At 46.2% G+C, this 17,547-nt stretch overlaps 2 protein-coding genes across 4 annotated transcripts in view; both read left to right on the forward strand.

Annotated features, from left to right (window-relative positions):
* Window positions 1-4,947, forward strand: part of rasa3 (RAS p21 protein activator 3) — a 43,055-nt gene extending 38,108 nt beyond the window's left edge. For both annotated transcript variants that reach the window (XM_076982340.1, XM_076982339.1), the window contains exons 21-24: window positions 1,142-1,350; window positions 1,594-1,697; window positions 1,791-1,974; window positions 2,800-4,947. In XM_076982340.1, the coding sequence (XP_076838455.1) occupies window positions 1,142-1,350; window positions 1,594-1,697; window positions 1,791-1,974; window positions 2,800-2,875 (573 nt within the window). In that variant the 3' untranslated portion in view covers window positions 2,876-4,947. The remainder of the gene's footprint in view (window positions 1-1,141; window positions 1,351-1,593; window positions 1,698-1,790; window positions 1,975-2,799) is intronic.
* A 238-nt stretch (window positions 4,948-5,185) lies between these two features.
* pros1 (protein S) lies at window positions 5,186-16,776 on the forward strand. 2 transcript variants are annotated; one of them, XM_076982342.1, is made up of 14 exons: window positions 5,186-5,507; window positions 6,204-6,350; window positions 6,794-6,818; window positions 7,471-7,554; window positions 7,887-8,009; window positions 8,316-8,441; window positions 11,421-11,549; window positions 12,190-12,433; window positions 12,635-12,821; window positions 13,110-13,274; window positions 13,484-13,652; window positions 13,878-14,014; window positions 14,467-14,695; window positions 16,040-16,776. In XM_076982342.1, the coding sequence occupies exons 1-14, from the start codon at window positions 5,496-5,498 to the stop codon at window positions 16,228-16,230; spliced, it is 1,968 nt and encodes a 655-aa protein (XP_076838457.1). In that variant the 5' UTR covers window positions 5,186-5,495; the 3' UTR covers window positions 16,231-16,776. The 2 variants fall into 2 exon arrangements, with proteins under 2 accessions (XP_076838457.1, XP_076838456.1); XM_076982341.1 differs by having other exon boundaries at window positions 5,193-5,507; window positions 6,193-6,350.
* The last annotated feature ends 771 nt before the right edge of the window (window positions 16,777-17,547 follow it).

Below are 17,547 nucleotides of genomic sequence, written 5' to 3' on the forward strand. Positions count from 1 at the left end.
TTCCAGCACGTTAAGCTTAATTAAGTTAAATATTTATACATATACTCAGGGCCGGAGTGGGACACTTTTTCAGCCCGGGAGTTTCATGCCCAAATCCGGCCCAAAATTATTTTTCCCTCCCAATCGGCCCAAACTAGAGACTGACATGAGTCGGCCCATCGGGAATCCTCCCGAATCTCCCGATTAGCCACTCCGGCTCTGGATATACTCGAAATAATTCCCTTTTTATCACATTATTTAATGGTTGTTTATTTTCAAAACGCCCAATCTTAACGTCTTCACGAGAACTGTTCAGTCAGACAGCTATTTGTTGTGAAACGAAGTAGTTACAATTTCAAGCATTTTCAAGTACTTTAGCCTAAATTCCAGCACTTTTCAAACCTGGAACGCAATGTAACATTAAAATTCGTCAGGTAAATGTTTTCCTTTCTTTTCTGCGCTCCAGATTTCTGTTTTCTTTAACTATCCACCACTGTATTTCCCGCTGTTGTGCGGGTACCAGCCGGTTACGGTCGGTGCTGGATCAAACCATTTTCCAGTGGGATGCGGGGGTGTATGCACTTAATGGAAAATATGCAGATAGGTAAAAAAACATATATATTTTAGCCATTGAGTTTAATTTGAGTACAGAATTTTATATTAATGAAAGATTTCAAGATTATTTAAAAATTATAGACTTTAAATAAAAAATAAATTGCTGGGCTCTTTGATGGGCCCCCCTGGCCCTGGGGCCCGGGACAACAGACCCGGTTGTCCCCCCCTGTCGACGGGGCTGGCTGAATCCATGCATAATACAAAAAAAAAAGAAAAATCAGACAGCACTTTTATTTCACTAATATGATGATGATTTACTTGATTCAGTCCTGTAGCAAGATATTTTAATAGGGTGGGACAAAATGTTACAAAATGTTAACTTTTGTGGACCGGTGGAGACCGTGAAAAACGCCTCTTACAGAGGGAACTGTGACATCTCGATTTTGACTACCGTATCTCCCAATGGGATGTTTTTCCTTATCATGTTTTTTGTAAATGTATGCGCGTGCTTTATACATACTGTATAACACGCTGCACATGTTTTATATACACTGTAGCCACAGAAATGAACTGCTGAGTCTGACAGCCTTCCATCTATGTCCTAAAGATGTTCCAGGTCATCCAGCCAGAGAGGGCGCTCTATATCCAGGCCAACAACTGTGTGGAGGCGCGTGACTGGATCGACATCCTCACCAAGGTCAGCCAGTGCAATCGCAAGCGCCTGAGCACCTACCACCCCTCAGCCTACCTCAACGGCCATTGGCTCTGCTGCAAGCACTCCGTAGACTCCGCCCCCGGCTGCACGCCTTGTACCGGGTGAGTCACCCGGGACTCGCCCGTCCCAAAAACGCCGTAGCTAAAAAGCGTTTACTGAGCTTCTAGATACGCCCTGTGGCTTCCAGCGAAGTATTACCACAGCTGCAGTCTCCCATTCTTGTGTTTAGTTCTCCATGTCTCTGGGAGGAGCGATTAGTGTTGGGAGTCACAGATAGACACACTGTGTTTCGACACTGATCGGCGTGCGTGTAGAGTTGACTCGTGTCCTGTGTGTCCACGCAGCGGCCTGCCAGCCAACATCCAGCTGGACATCGATGGCGACCGTGAGACGGAGCGCATCTACTCGCTCTTCAGCACCTACATGTCCAAGCTGGTCAAGATGCAAGGTGAGCCCCGCCGCGCAGCAGCTTAGCCTTTTAGCACGTCAGCGCCGCTAACGTCTGTCCTGACCCTGCCACCCGTGTGCGCGCCCTCTGCAGAGGCGTGCGGCAGCAAGTCGGTGTACGACGGGCCCGAGCAGGAAGAGTACTCCAGCTTCATCATCGACGACCCGCAGCAGACCTACAAGACGCTGAAGCACGTGGTCGCCGCCGTGCAGACGCTGGAGCAGCAGCACGCCCAGTACAAGCGCGACAAGTTCCGCAAGACCAAGTATGGCAGCCAGTGAGTACAACTTTCAGAGCTACATGTTACAGTGCTACATGTTACAGAGCTACATGTTACAGCGCTACATGTTACAGCGCTACATGTTACAGAGCTACATGTTACAGCGCTACATGTTACAGAGCTACATGTTACAGAGCTACATGTTACAGCGCTACATGTTACAGCGCTTCATGTTACAGCGCTTCATGTTACAGAGCTACATGTTACAGCGCTACATGTTACAGCGCTACATGTTACAGAGCTACATGTTACAGAGCTACATGTTACAGAGCTACATGTTACAGCGCTACATGTTACAGCGCTACATGTTACAGCGCTTCATGTTACAGCGCTTCATGTTACAGAGCTACATGTTACAGCGCTACATGTTACAGCGCTTCATGTTACAGCGCTTCATGTTACAGAGCTACATGTTACAGCGCTACATGTTACAGCGCTACATGTTACAGCGCTACATGTTACAGAGCTACATGTTACAGAGCTCCATGTTACAGAGCTACATGTTACAGTGCTTCATGTTACAGTGCTACATGTTACAGAGCTACATGTTACAGCGCTACATGTTACAGCGCTTCATGTTACAGAGCTACATGTTACAGCGCTACATGTTACAGCGCTACATGTTACAGCGCTTCATGTTACAGCGCTACATGTTACAGCGCTACATGTTACAGCGCTACATGTTACAGGAGGACTGAGGTTTACTAGTAAACGTGTCCCTGTGCTAGTGCCTGCAGGGCATGGATCCAGCCCTGTTAGTCATCTGGCCAGTTTACCATATAGTACTGAACAGACTAATCTTTTATTTGTCTGTTTGCACAGGGAGCATCCAATCGGTGACAAGAGCTTCCAGTGCTATATTCGTCAACAGTCAGAGAGCTCCACCTACTCGATCTGAACCCTCCCACTGCCATGGTGCCCTTGTCTCTGCAATGTCAATCAATGAAACAACCAATCGTGATCGACAGAAGACAAAAGACCCCAGTGAGATGAAGCGAGCGTCTCACTGGACGCTGTGGCATTTTTCTGTGATTTACAGACTGAGTCTGCAGCTTCCCGCTGAGCTGCGTGTCAGCAGTCAGGCACTTTATTCGTCACACGTGCCCGGGCGACGGTGCGGCTCCACCTCGTGGCACGTTGTGGAAAAGTTCGATGTAACCTTTGTTTTTTGAAATGACAATAGAAGGAAAAATACCTTGTTTTAGGTCTTGAGTGTTTTACACTCACTTTTAAGTCCTTAGGACCAAACTACAGGTCTGAGAGTATCTGATTCTTATATCTGATTCTGAGTTGTTTTTCTGTTGGTGGAAACCCCATTGGCGCATGCCTTGCAGTCAGTCCCAGGTCAGGAAGGCCAAGACCCGGCTGGTGTGAACTTTGTGATGTAGGGCTACACCTTCGTTACTTTCAAATGAAGAAACATCTGTTAATTCAAGACAGTAGTGTTTTTTCACCTGCCAATATATATGTAGCCAGAGAACCACGTAAAAAAAATAATAGCCCATGTTGACACGAGCAGTGGATTAAGGCTTTCGGAACTGGAACGGTAATTGGGTCGGAAATGTGATCGGGAAGACCTATCTGAATCAGATGTTACCTGTATTCTTGTTTTTTTTAAAGACATATTGAGGTGGTTTAAGAGACACTCAGCTGTGATGTCATTGTTTTGTTTGTGAAGTGTTTCCTTTGTGATGTAATTTCCTTTGTGATGTCATTTTGTTTGCTTTTTATTGCCTGCACCTTGCGCGTTGTTCAAACTTGTTGCAGTATTGTTCCATCCCTTGTGAACATTCCTTAACACCGCCTCACCCACAGTGTGTAGCTCAGCCAAAACATAAACCCAACTGAAGAAGTACAGCACTGTGAGGACCGCAGTTATGTGTGTATGTGTGTACATGCCAAAATATCACACTCTTCAACCATTTTAGTAAAACAAAGTCAAAACTAGGAAAAGGGTCAGTATGCCCAGTTGATAAGACCAATTCCAAGTCACTTTTGTACATTGCCCCTTTCTTAAACCAAATTATTTATACTGCTTAGATAGCTAAGTGGTGTCAAACAGTTGCCCTTAGAATACAGACTGCCATTTCCACCAATGCCAGACTTTTGTAAATTTTTGTTGAATTTGATGAATTGTAAGGAATGCATTTTTTTTAAGTGTGTCTTGTACTAATAACTATTTCCCTCTGAGAGACAGGTTACAAATCCTGTGTGTGTGTGTGTGTGTGTGTGTGTGTGTGTGTATGTGTGTGTGTGTGTGTGTGTGTGTGTGTGTGTGTGTGTGTGTGTGTGTGTGTGTGTGTGTGTGTGTGTAAACTGAAGAGAGAGTGATTGTGCATCAGTCTAATCAGTGAAACACTGATGTTTCAAATTTTTTCATCTGGAAATTTCTCACCTTTTAAAGAAATTGCCATATATGTAAATGTTTCCTGTTTCCGTACGTGTTCTTTCACATTTCGTTTTCATTTTCATTTGTGACATTATAAGTGTTTTGTCCATTAGTGTATGAGGTCTCAGAAATGTAATGATTTCACAATTTCCTGACAGTTCATTTAGTAATGCATGTTTTAGTGTGAATATATTGTTTTAGTATAAGCCTGACACTTTTCTGTTACCCACTCCAAAAAGTGCAGTATTTATTTTTATATCAACATTAGAACATTTTGTGGTTGAAATCATTTGATTATAAAAGTCCAACTGTAGTGTCTTCAGACACACAGTATAAATGATGCAATAATTTCATGATCGGTTATTTTATCAATACCCGATCAGATACAAATTATAATTGATAAATAACTCATCTAATCTATATTCTAACTCCAGTAATTTTCTTCAAAGTGAAACCTTAAAAATGGAGAACAGTGTATTTTATATAAGTGTAGAGAGTATTATTACAAGTCAGATGTGTACAGGTCAAATGTGAAATGAGTAAAAAAGATTTTTGGTTCAAATGAAGTCAATATCAATGAAGCTTTGTCTGTGTGTTATGTATTTGAATATTAATTGATTTTATTGTATTTAAAACGTTCTATAAAAACGCTTTACAAAAAAAGTTAAATGGACAATATACCTTAACTGGGGGCCAGTTTAGGCTGGGCTCATTGTAAATTACATGTGGTGGTTACAAGTAAAAATACAAACAGTATTTATTGCGCCGTTAACAGATCCTACTATAACTGTGCGATGTAACCAAAAACACAATATGAGCCTGAATGGGGCTCCTGTGGTTTACATGATAAGACGGGGCTAATGTAAATACAGGGTCAACAGCATTCAGGCTTCCGCGCCTTAGAGCGCCCTCTGTCGGTTGACTCCCCCCGAGCTATTTGCGCTCTCCCAGTTCTTGGCGAACCAGCGAAAACATTTTGAGGAAGAATAAAGTTCCCACACAGACCCGAAAGCAACTGCTAGAAAATATCAGGAAATACCTTCGAAATACAAGTCAACCTTGACTATGTGGAGAAAGAAAGTGTTGCGTGAAACTCTGACTAATCTCCTACTACTGGCGACGTTTTGCGATGCCCACCAATGTAAGTAACCACAGGGAATCCCTGCCGACTTCATCGACTAAAACGAATCCCCGCTTTGGCCGGTTTATCAAACCTGTTCCGCTTAGATAGTTCTGGTTTGAACTTGATGCATATCCACCTCTACAAAGTTGCATTGGATATTGGAATCCACGTTTACCATCGAGTTGTTACCTTATTGAATTGTGAAGACCTTAGTACCAGGTATTCCTGAATTGTATTAAAGTGGCAATGTCAGTGAAGCATGATCCGTTCGTCTCATTATACGCTGGCAGTCTTTTAACGGACAGACGTCCCTAAGTACCACCATAGACCGCTGAAACGTTTTACACGTGTCGGTGTTGCTGGTCCAGTCGTGATGTCGCCAGAAAGTTCACTGCGGTGGTTTAAATGAACCAGCACATGAAATCCCTGCGTGAGCGCACACAGTGGACCTTCTTAATCGGGTTAAATCTTCATGCGAGTTTCTGCGACGATGTTACGTGTGCCTGTTTATTCACTTGTTTCAGCCACAGGAACACGTCGAAGATCATATTCTTTCATATAAGAGTAAAGTTGTGCTTTTATTATTGTTGCAACAGTTGGCACTCGTATGTTTTCCATGTTTTCTTCACGTCAAACCAGCTATTTTAGATGAGTTTAAACACACCTTTGTGCTGTCTAAATCATTTACCCGTGGTTTTTCGAGTCCTGACGCAGAACAAGGCATCGCAGTTTCTAACGCGGCGACCTCGAGCAAACTCCGGATTTGAAGAACACAAGAAGGGTAACTTGGAGAGAGAGTGCATTGAGGAACTGTGCAGTAAGGAGGAGGCGCGGGAGATCTTTGAGAACACCCCCGAGACAGTAAGTGACGCTTTCGGGAGACCAGGTTGAGATTTTGTTGGGAACGTTAGCCATTTACCACTGTGTCCTTAATCTTAGTATACAGTGAAGCCTGCGTTTTCATTGGCTTGTGCGATGTGCAGTTTGTGTGCCGCAGGTGAGTGCGCATTGTCAATAGTGCGCACTTTATCTCTGCCTTCGGATCAATGAACTTGTCCATGCTGATGACGCATACAGCACTGTTTTTGCGTGGTCAAGTCACGTGACTAGTGCCATGGGCAGAAAAGATGGGGCAATTCACAGCCTGCCACCATCATTCTAAAACGATGTTAGGTGACTTAGTTTAAAAAGTTACAACTTATCCTTGTCTGGCTTTAAAAGCAACATGTGGGGACTTTACATTTTTATCACAATGTAAAAGTTACAAAAATCCAGCCTAATATTGTGATATCTGATTTTTTTAGGAGTACTTCTATCCCAGATATATTGGTAAGTCATTATTTGTCTTTTACAAATGATCAGTATCGCAAATTCTGAAGAATGATGTCATTAAGACCAGCATCCTGAATATGACTGCTAAAATACTCATTACTCATCTCAGAAGGCCAATCTGTTAAACTCAGAAAAGTTGAGCATAGAATCATCAGAATAATTCAAATAGAACTGTCACTGTGTAAAGTTACATTAAATGGCAGAAACACTGACAATCCTGTTAAACTGTCCAGATGTGTTGCTGTGATTACATTTCACTGCGGTTACGACATTACACAGTCGTGCGTTAGCACATAGGTTTTGCCCTTTGCCCACTGATGTGGTTGTTTGCAGTTTTTGACATTCTATTGCCTTCCAACGTCTTGACAAAAACGGCTCATTTATCTGATAACTGAGGCTCTAAAAGACAATACACAGCCTGTATTTGATCTTAAAAGTGCTTCACACTTTGATCGGTGTCATTACATTTTTGTTATATATGCTAATGGTTTTGATCAATGGGGCATTCAAATTGCATTCATTTGCATGTGTTATCTCCCTTCTACCATGATGTGATAATAGCTCATTAAGGTGGAGTTAGTGTGTCCACATGTGCCCTCTGTTACTGTGATGTCCTGCTGCTCACTCCACAGATGTCTTTGTGCTTTAGATTGCCTGGGCTCACATCGCACAGGCGTCCCCAATTCAGGGGCCGAATCTGGGAGCCTCCAGGACCAACGTACCTGCGTATTAGGTCAGCCTTGTTCTTCTGACTGTCATGTCCTGTTGATGTTCACAAAATGAGGCAAGACCCAAAGGGCCGTCCCATTTTAGTATTCTGCCACCCGCTAGGTCTTCAGAACCTTTTCTGAGATGTTCTGAGATGTTGTGATGTTCTGAGATGATCTGAGATGTTGTGATGTTCTGAGATGTTGTGATGTTCTGAGATGATCTGAGATGTTGTGATGTTCTGAGATGTTGTGATGTTCTGAGATTATCTGAGATGTTGTGATGTTCTGAGATGATCTGAGATGTTGTGATGTTCTGAGATGAAGGGGTTGAGATGTTCGCGGGTGCTGTGTGCAGAAATCACGGACCAGTGCCGCCCCCTGCCCTGCCACAAACTGGGCTATGAACGCTGCGTGGATGGCAAGGGCGCTTACACCTGTGTGTGCAAGCCAGGCTGGGGTGGAGTGCACTGTGAGGAGGGTGCGTGACCAAGGCTCTGTCCCATCACACACACAGTCACAACCTAGAGCTGAAACACACACACACACACACACACACACACAAATAAAACAAATACAATAGTATATAAACTATAATCGTTCTTGCGCGTTAAGGAAAGATGGGGGAGGGTATGTAGATTCATATCACGTAAGTCCTCGAATATGATTTTTGCAGACTTGTTGTACACGGGTAAGAATCAGTTGTGTTGGCCAGTCTGGGTAACCACTGAACAGAATCACTGGTTCATCAAAGCAAAGTAAAATCTGCTTTTTTGTTGCCTGACAGACATCAACGAGTGTGAAGATCAAGAGTTTCTCGCCGGTTGCAGCCACAGGTGCGTTAATGTACCTGGAAGTTTCTACTGTACCTGTGAAGATGGGTACCACCTGCAGGAAGACATCCACTGTTTAGGTAAGACATCCCACGTACGTCAAGCTGTTCAAACCACCTCACACCCACAAACCGTGTGTTCTCTGTTGTCCACGAGCACTCTGTGATATTAGGGTCTCCCCTAAACAAAAGTTCAATGTTAATTGCTATTACACGGCCAACATACCGTGCTGAACTGAACAATTTAGACACATCCCAGTGTTAAGATACATCAGCAGTTCTACGATCAGTTTAATATCAGTACTAATGAATGGTGGTTTTGTGCCATGGTCAGAGGGAACTCTGGTGATGTGTGTTCCATCTCTCATGAGGAACACGAAAGAGTAAAGTGCCAGAAAGATCAGATGAATACTCCTGTAAAAGAGTGGTTAACCCAGCTAACAGTTTTGTGTTCCACGAACGCTCCTCTGAGGGTTTCTTCTTCTTGGTTATTAAAAGATCTTCTGGAACGTTCTCAGAATGTGCCAGGTCAAATGTTGGGAACACCGTGTCCATTCTTCTCAGCATTCAGAACACTGTTTCCTTACCAGGATGTTTTACACATTTTAAAAACGTTACAGTTCAAATATTCCAGGACTGTTCAGTGGCCAGTTATATAAAAATGTTAAACAGATGTTGAAATAGAGTCAGAATAATGCATAATATTAGAGACAGAGAAATGTTCCCTGTTGCATGAGATTATATTGGTAGAAAAGTAGCGCTAATATCAGCTAGTTATTTGGGCATTTAATCTAACTAAATGGAGATGATTGTAAATTTTATCCAAGACCTTCATCATAACAGATAAGTGAGCAGAGAGGTGTGAGATAATGCTGCAAGTGTGTAGGGTCTTTAATCTCCATAATAACATAAAGGAGCACAGCGGAGATTCAGAGTGGATCCATGGGAGATCCAGAGGAGATTAAAAGCCCAGCGCTGGTAACCCCTGAGTCGAGTGGGTCGCAGCAGAGCAGTGCTAACATGGGGAGTGTCTGGTAACCGCAGGAAGGAAACAGTACACAGCACTGGACAAGCACTCGTGGGGCCGTGAACAAAACTGAACCAAAGTGACCAATGAGGGACGAGGGACAGTAGATCCAGCACCAGCTGCCCTCCCTCCTGCTCCATGCTGTCAGCCAGCTGGATCGGAGCCCCGGCAGCTGTTTCAGGAATGCTGGGATTTTTCCTGAGAGAGCAAAAACACGACTCCAGCCGAGCTATGTGGCCACACGTGTCAGGAGGCCCGTGGAGATAAAAACATCACCATCTCAGTGTCTCCCACCTGCACATGTTTAACACACCTCCCACATTTCTGTTATAACCATGTTTTGTTCACTCAGACCTCCTTGTGCAAGGAGGTAAATTATACATAAAAGTAACTGATCTTTTATTCTGTAAAAAACCTATAACAAAAATCCTAGAACAGTCAGATATTCCATATACAATACATTTACATGCACTGGCATATGCATCCCATGATGAAATGATAATAACTCATTAATATGGTATATGATATAAAAGCATTTCCATAATCATTATGTTTTATATCTAAGAAACATATGAGAAATCCTGTACAAAGTATGCAGACCTTTAGCTCCAGTGCTGTGTTAGCGTGTTACAGACCTTTAGCTCCAGTGCTGTGTTAGCGTGTTACAGACCTTTAGCTCCAGTGCTGTGTGAGTGTGTTACAGACCGTTAGCTCCAGTGCTGTGTTAGCGTGTTACAGACCTTTAGCTCCAGTGCTGTGTGAGTGTGTTACAGACCTTTAGCTCCAGTGCTGTGTGTGTCACAGACCTTTAGCTCCAGAACTGTGTGAGTGTGTTACAGACCTTTAACTCCAGTGCTGTGTTAGCGTGTTACAGACCTTTAGCTCCAGTGCTGTGTGAGTGTGTTACAGACCTTTAGCTCCAGTGCTGTGTGTGTCACAGACCTTTAGCTCCAGAACTGTGTGAGTGTGTTACAGACCTTTAACTCCAGTGCTGTGTTAGCGTGTTACAGACCTTTAGCTCCAGTGCTGTGTTAGCGTGTTACAGACCTTTAGCTCCAGTGCTGTGTGAGTGTGTTACAGACCTTTAGCTCCAGTGCTGTGTGAGTGTGTTACAGACCTTTAGCTCCAGAGATGTGTGAGTGTGTTACAGACCATTAGCTCCAGTGCTGTTTTAGCGTGTTACAGACCTTTAGCTCCAGTGTTGTGTGAGTGTGTTACAGACCTTAAGCTCCAGAGCTGTGTTAGCGTGTTACAGACCTTTAGCTCCAGTGCTGTGTGAGTGTGTTACAGACCTTTAGCTCCAGTGCTGTGTTAGTGTGTTACAGACCTTTAGCTCCAGTGCTGTGTGAGTGTGTTACAGACCTTTAGCTCCAGTGCTGTGTGAGTGTGTTACAGACCTTTAGCTCCAGTGCTGTGTGAGTGTGTTACAGACCTTTAGCTCCAGTGCTGTGTGAGTGTGTTACAGACCTTTAGCTCCAGAGCTGTGTTAGCGTGTTACAGACCTTTAGCTCCAGTGCTGTGTTAGTGTGTTACAGACCTTTAGCTCCAGTGCTGTGTGAGTGTGTTACAGACCTTTAGCTCCAGTGCTGTGTGAGTGTGTTACAGACCTTTAGCTCCAGTGCTGTGTGAGTGTGTTACAGACCTTTAGCTCCAGTGCTGTGTGAGTGTGTTACAGACCTTTAGCTCCAGTGCTGTGTGAGTGTGTTACAGACCTTTAGCTCCAGTGCTGTGTGAGTGTGTTACAGACCTTTAGCTCCAGAGCTGTGTTAGTGTGTTACAGACCTTGACCTTCATTTGGCTGCTGTCACAGTAAACAGCTCTTAGCTCTGCCTGTTTGCTGCTCAACATCTGAGAAACATTAATTTGTGTTTATGTGGATATGAGGCACTGATATCCGCTTTTTTGTGGCGGAAACGTTTGCAGCCAAAGATTCTGTGCACACTGAAGCCCCTGGATTGGGGACAAATCCGGACATGGCAGAAAGGTTTTAGAATAATAGGGAATTAATCTTCTAATCTTAATCTCACCTCCAGATGTTAACGAGTGCAGACTTTACCCCAGCCTCTGTGGGGAACCATCCAAATGTGTCAACACGCCAGGCAAGTTTGAATGCCAGTGCCCCCCAGGATACAAGTATAACTTCACCTCCCGCGAGTGCCAGGGTAAGAGAACACACACACACACACACAAACACACGAACAACACACTGTTATGTAACGGCTGAATTTTGGATGAAAGTCCTCCCCTCCTTACCCTCTGAATTCCCCTGTGGTTTCTTGGGGCAAAGTTTTCATGCTCCACAGCTCCCTGTCCTCCCTATTGTCTCTGCTTCTCTCTGTCCTCTTTATCGTCTCTGTTCGTCCCGTGTCTCTTCTGTTCTTTTGAAAAAGGGAGCTGCAGCCTTCCAGTGCAAAGCTGAAGCCACCCAGAACTCCAGTCTAGGTTCCCAGAGTTCCTCCCACCATTAGTGTCACTTGAACTCTGTCCAATTCACTGTGCCCATCAGCACTGGCATATTTGCTACAGACCACTGACAGTCACCTCTATGGACATGCAGTCCAGTTACCACTAGAGGGCGTTATAAACCAGTTAACCCTGCGTAAACGCCCCAGACGTCAGGGCTGAATTTACCATGTATTATCTGGCCTTTTGGTAGTTTCAGTATTACAAATATCACCTCAAACATCACACAAATAACAAGCTCAAGACGTCTCAGGCACGTCATTCATTTGGGCTGGAGCTCCCGTCTTCATCCCTGCCTGTGGTGACCCAAGACCTCGTCCGCGCGCGTGTGTTTGCTAGACGTGGACGAGTGTGAGCGGAACGTGTGCGACTTCGACTGCACCAACACGCTGGGCAGCTACTCGTGCCAGTGCGACGGGCGCGTGGGCCTGACCCTGGCTGCCGACGGGCACACGTGCCAGGACATCCCCGTCTGTGTGCCGCTCTACGACCACAAACACGAGGAGATGCTGTACCTGGGGGAACAGTTCAACGGGGGGCCCGTCATCTACCTGCGCTTCCGTCTGCCTTCCGAGACCACCAGGTGGGGGGGGGGGGGGGGGGGGGGGGGGGTCATTTATAGCATTTATTCACGAATATAAAACAAATATGTGATTATACAATACATACATATACGTTTATATATGTTAATAATTATTTGGGATTTGTAATTACAAGTGTAATTGTAACTGAAATGTTATTTCCACAAAGTTTAAAAAGTGAAATCTCGGAAACCGCACGGCAGGTTCGCCGCGGAGTTTGACTTCCGGACGTTCGACCCCGAGGGCGTGATGCTGTACGCGGAGTCCCCGCAGGGGGCGTGGTTGATGCTGGGCCTGAGGGACGGGCGGATCGAGGTGCAGTTCAGGACCCAGAGCACGGCCAAGGTCACCAGCGGGGGCGGAGCCATCAACGACGGCCAGTGGCATGTGGTGGGTGGTCCCGCATGGGATTATAAACGACTTGCTTGTGTGGGAAGTAAAGGTTGATGTTTGTGGCTCCGGAGTTGTAAACGTTCTTGACCTTAAACGTGCTTGGTTCTTCATGTAGGCTATGGGGCTGTAGAATTTTGCGGAGAGGTCAGTAACATTAGCAGAAGCGTTGTTTGTAAACAGCGTCGCTGAACGTGCCCGTTTTGGGGTCCGACTCTAGACCGTCTGGCTGCAGTCGAACGTTTCGAGCTGTGTTTTGTTCCTTCTCTGGCGTGCGCTGATCCCCAGATCTCCGTGGAAGAGCTGGAGAACAGTATCAGCGTGAAGATCAGCAAGGAGGCAGTGCTGAGCATCAGCAGTCCGGGGAGCCTCTTCAGCACGGCCAGCGGGAGGCTGGACACTAAGGTTTACATCGCTGGCCTGCCCAACCGCAACAGCAGCCTCGTCAAACAGGTACAAGCCTAGAACTGTGCAGGCGGGATCTGCATAAACTTTGCTCAGCACATATACACACACACCATACATCATCCATTCCTTTCCTCAGAGTGAACTGGCTTCTGCGGACCGTGTACATGTGCAAATCTGTGTTTGTGTATGTGTGTGTGTGTGTGTGTGTGTGTGTGTGTGTGTGTGTGTGTGTGTGTGTGTGTGTAAAACTTCAGATCAACCCCAGGTTAGACGGCTGCATCCGCGGCTGGAATCTGTTGAACCGGGGGGCCTCCGGGGTGAAGGAGGTAATTCAGGAGAAGGAGAGCAAGCACTGCTTCGTCTACGTGGAGAGAGGCTCCTTCTTCACGGGGGCCGGCCTCGCCCACTTCAGCCTGGACTACAGTGAGTGCCCGACACTAACCCACTGGAGCGCTGATGTCCTGATGTTGGGCACTGAGCACTCCTGCAGCTCCTGCATGGACAATGATGTCCTTCTATGTTTATGTTCATTGTCTATTAAATGAGATTATTTGTCCCCCGTCACCGTGTCCCCCTGTCACCGTGCCCCCTGTCACCGTGCCCTTCATCACCGTGTCCCCCATCACCGTGGTGGATTTGTCTGCACAGGCAGAGACGGCCAGTGGACAGTGGACGTGGAGATGAGCATACGTCCGTCCAGCAGTACCGGCGTCCTCTTCGCCCTCGTCTCCAACCACACGGTGCCCCTCTCGCTCGCTGTGGTCACTAAGGGCCCCAACGAGGCAGTAAGTATAGTAGAGTGAAACCTCAGCACCAGTGTTACCCCTTTGCAGAAGAAAAGACATATAAACCACATGTGCTGGTTATGAAGCACAGTATTTTGTACATGATGGTAGTCCGTTATCTGATGTTTGCCCCTGACACACATTTAATATATTGGACCACCTATGTTGGAATCATTTTAGTATGAAATGTGTATGTTGGTTCCGTAACAAAGTTCTGTAGATGGCATATGTGGGTCTTATAGACCTTATATGGATAAGAATGTCTTTCAACATCATTCCATAATGCCTGAAAATACATCTCTTACACACCTGACAGGGCTGACTAAATGTTTCCCAGGACAGTGCATAGGTCATCGCTGTGAGAACACACCTACGTGATGCTCCATACACACACACACACACACACCTGCACGCTCACACACTTGACTTCTCCACACTCGTCTCCATCTCAGGAGCTGCTGGTGTTCTTGGATGGCATTCCCGTGGCAACCCTCAAGTCGATGATGCTGTGCTACCCCGAGCACTTGGTGGTGGGCGTGCGGGTGACGGCGGAGAGTCTGCAGATCTCCGCCAACTCCTCCGTGGTGACGTACGCCGAGGCTGAACGTCTGGGACCAGCGCTGGCCACGCTCAACACCACCATGCAGCAACCGGTGGCCACCTACGTCGGGGGACTGCCGGGTGAGTGGAGTTGTGGCTTCCACTGCCTTTAATTCACTCACGTGCTGTGTGAGAATGAGCGGATGTAGTTAACACACACCACGTCACACCACAGACAACACACACCACGTCACACCACGGACAACACACACCACGTCACCACACACCACGTCAACACACACCACGTCAACACACGGACAGCACACACCACGTCAACACACACTACGTCACCACACGGACAACACACACCACGTCACCACACGGACAGCACACACCACGTCACCACACGGACAGCACACACCACGTCACCACACGGACAGCACACACCACGTCAACACACACCACATCACAACATGGAGAACACACACCACGTTACCACATGGACAACACACACCATGTCAACACACACCACGTTACCACATGGACAACACACACCATGTCAACACACACCACATCACCACACAGACAACACACACCATGTCAACACACACCACGTTACCGCACGGACAACACACACCATGTCAACACACACCACGTTACCACACGGACAACACGCACCACAGACAACACTCACCATGGACGACAACACACTACAGACAGCACACACCACAGACAACACACACCATGGAACCACACAGACACTGTACAGAGGTTATACATCTTACTCAGGCTAGTGCTTCAACAGAAACTAGTGTGAACTAGCATGTTGCAGTGTTAAAACTCTTGAATCACCATAGATGCACAGTTGCCACACACCCGTTCACATTAGCCATCCTCTCATAGCTCAGCAGTCTGTAGCTTCTGACCACAGAGCGTCTGTGGGCTGAGAGAAGGCTTATGGTTACTGTACACCTACAAACTGCATATACAAGCCTGGGGCAGCTAATATAGTGGCCACTGAGTGCAGGTGCCAGGTAGCTGTTTCTCAAAAGGCTAGTGTGGCAGGCGATGCCTCTTGTTCGACTTTGAACAGCTGCCTGTCGGCTCCAGTGTGAAACCACCGCTGTAGCGTGTGTGCCGTCCTTCCCCAGGACGACACCTGCCGTTATTAATCCTTTCGAAAGCCACTGCGAGAACGATTCCGAACGTGATTGTGACATCTTTTTAAATATTTAAGGCAGGCCTGTTTACGGGAAGCGGTTACTAGCCCAGGCCGTGCAGCTAAACCCCCTGAGCTTTTGGAAAAGAGCTGTGTAGGTTGACTTAAGATTTCCTCAGATCAGCACTTCCTGGAAACGAGAGACGAGGCTTTTCCGGAGTGACTGGCCAGCCGTTTCTCTCTGCAGATCTGCTAAACGTATAGCTTTCTGCCCAGCACTGAGAGGTGATCACTTGAGCTAATCTCTCCCTCTCCACCCTCTCCAGATCTCCCTCTCTCCGCCACACCCGTCTCTGCCTATTACCACGGCTGCATGGAGGTGCGCGTGAACGAGCGGCTGCTCGACTTTGACGAGGCCGTCAGCAAGCACAACAGCATCAAGTCTCACTCCTGCCCCCCCGTGCACCCCCCCGAGCCCCCCACCAGGAGGCCTGACCGTGCACCTGCCTGGGTGTGACGGGACACGGGACACCGGCGACGACGTCCCTCGTGTACCCGTCCTCACTGCTGTCTGCTTAACCCGGAGAGGAGGAGCTGTTGAAAGGGAGAAGGAGAAAAAGAACGAAAGGTGTTTTTCTTGAGCTTCCTGCTCTGTTCTTCTTTGTTGTGGAATTCCTTGCACCTAGTTGAGAATACTGTGAATATTAATGACTCACACTGCTATCCTGAAGCTGTTGAAAGACACCACATTCTGTTTTATAGAAATTGCATGTGATGCAATACCGTGCCGAGCTCTGATTGGTTTATGTGTGTTCTGATCGGGTGTAGAGAATTAGACCGACCCGGTTGAGGATGTTTGAAACGGGATGATCCAGCTTGCCATTTTTAAATGAGTTGGATAGTCCTTTCTACACACATTCATCAGTGAGGAAAACTAAACTAACTTTGGTCGGCTGGAGTATTTACTATGTACTGTGTAAACAAATAAGTCCATGTTGTATGTTATAGTGGATTTAGGGGTAAAAATCTATTATGTATAGTAATAAAAGTAAACAAAACCCAACTGAGTTCATGTTTCCAGTGATATCAGTCTATTTGTTCTCATTTAATTGGGCAATATGTGACAAGGAGACATCACTAGAGTAATCTGCACATTGGCATTGCTTGATTGCCTAATCTTACTGATAGCAGGCTTAAGACAGAGGAGGTCTCCCATTTAACCCTATACAGTTCTGCAATATGTACTTGCATTACATGCATGTGTTGCACTAAGTTGGTTGATTGAATTGACCATAAGGAAAGGGGTTGAATGGGGAAGGATGAAGCCGTGTGGCATGTTGTCAAACGCCAGAAAGCGGCGCGTGAGGAGGCAGGCTGACCGATGGAAGAAACAACAAATCAAAGCGTCAGCGTGCGGTGTTGATAATATTGTGGGCGTGTCAGACTGACCCGTGCCTTCGGAGATTCACGTGGCGTTCATTTGTCTCAAAGTCCATGCCAAGTCTAACCCAGGGGCGTATCGGCAGAGACACACTAAAGGATGAGCCTTGGGTATTTGGGCCAGACACAAAATATTTCCAAAGCATTAGACCTTTGATGAAAGAACCTGCCTGTATCTTTTCCTGTCTCATCTCCTACCTTCCCTGCACAAACACCACTTGGGCCAGTCTTTAATTAAACATTTTAAATCCTCTCTCATTAGACATATAGCACATTAAACATAACACCACAGATATATATAATAAAAACTACCCCACCCTTTAATTCGTGACAGCCATCCTGTATAATAAAAGCCTCATTAACACAAATACAGTGGTGGGCTCGGAAATTTCTA

This window comes from Brachyhypopomus gauderio, chromosome 20 (genome assembly GCF_052324685.1).
Source record: "Brachyhypopomus gauderio isolate BG-103 chromosome 20, BGAUD_0.2, whole genome shotgun sequence".
NCBI lineage: Eukaryota > Metazoa > Chordata > Actinopteri > Gymnotiformes > Hypopomidae > Brachyhypopomus > Brachyhypopomus gauderio.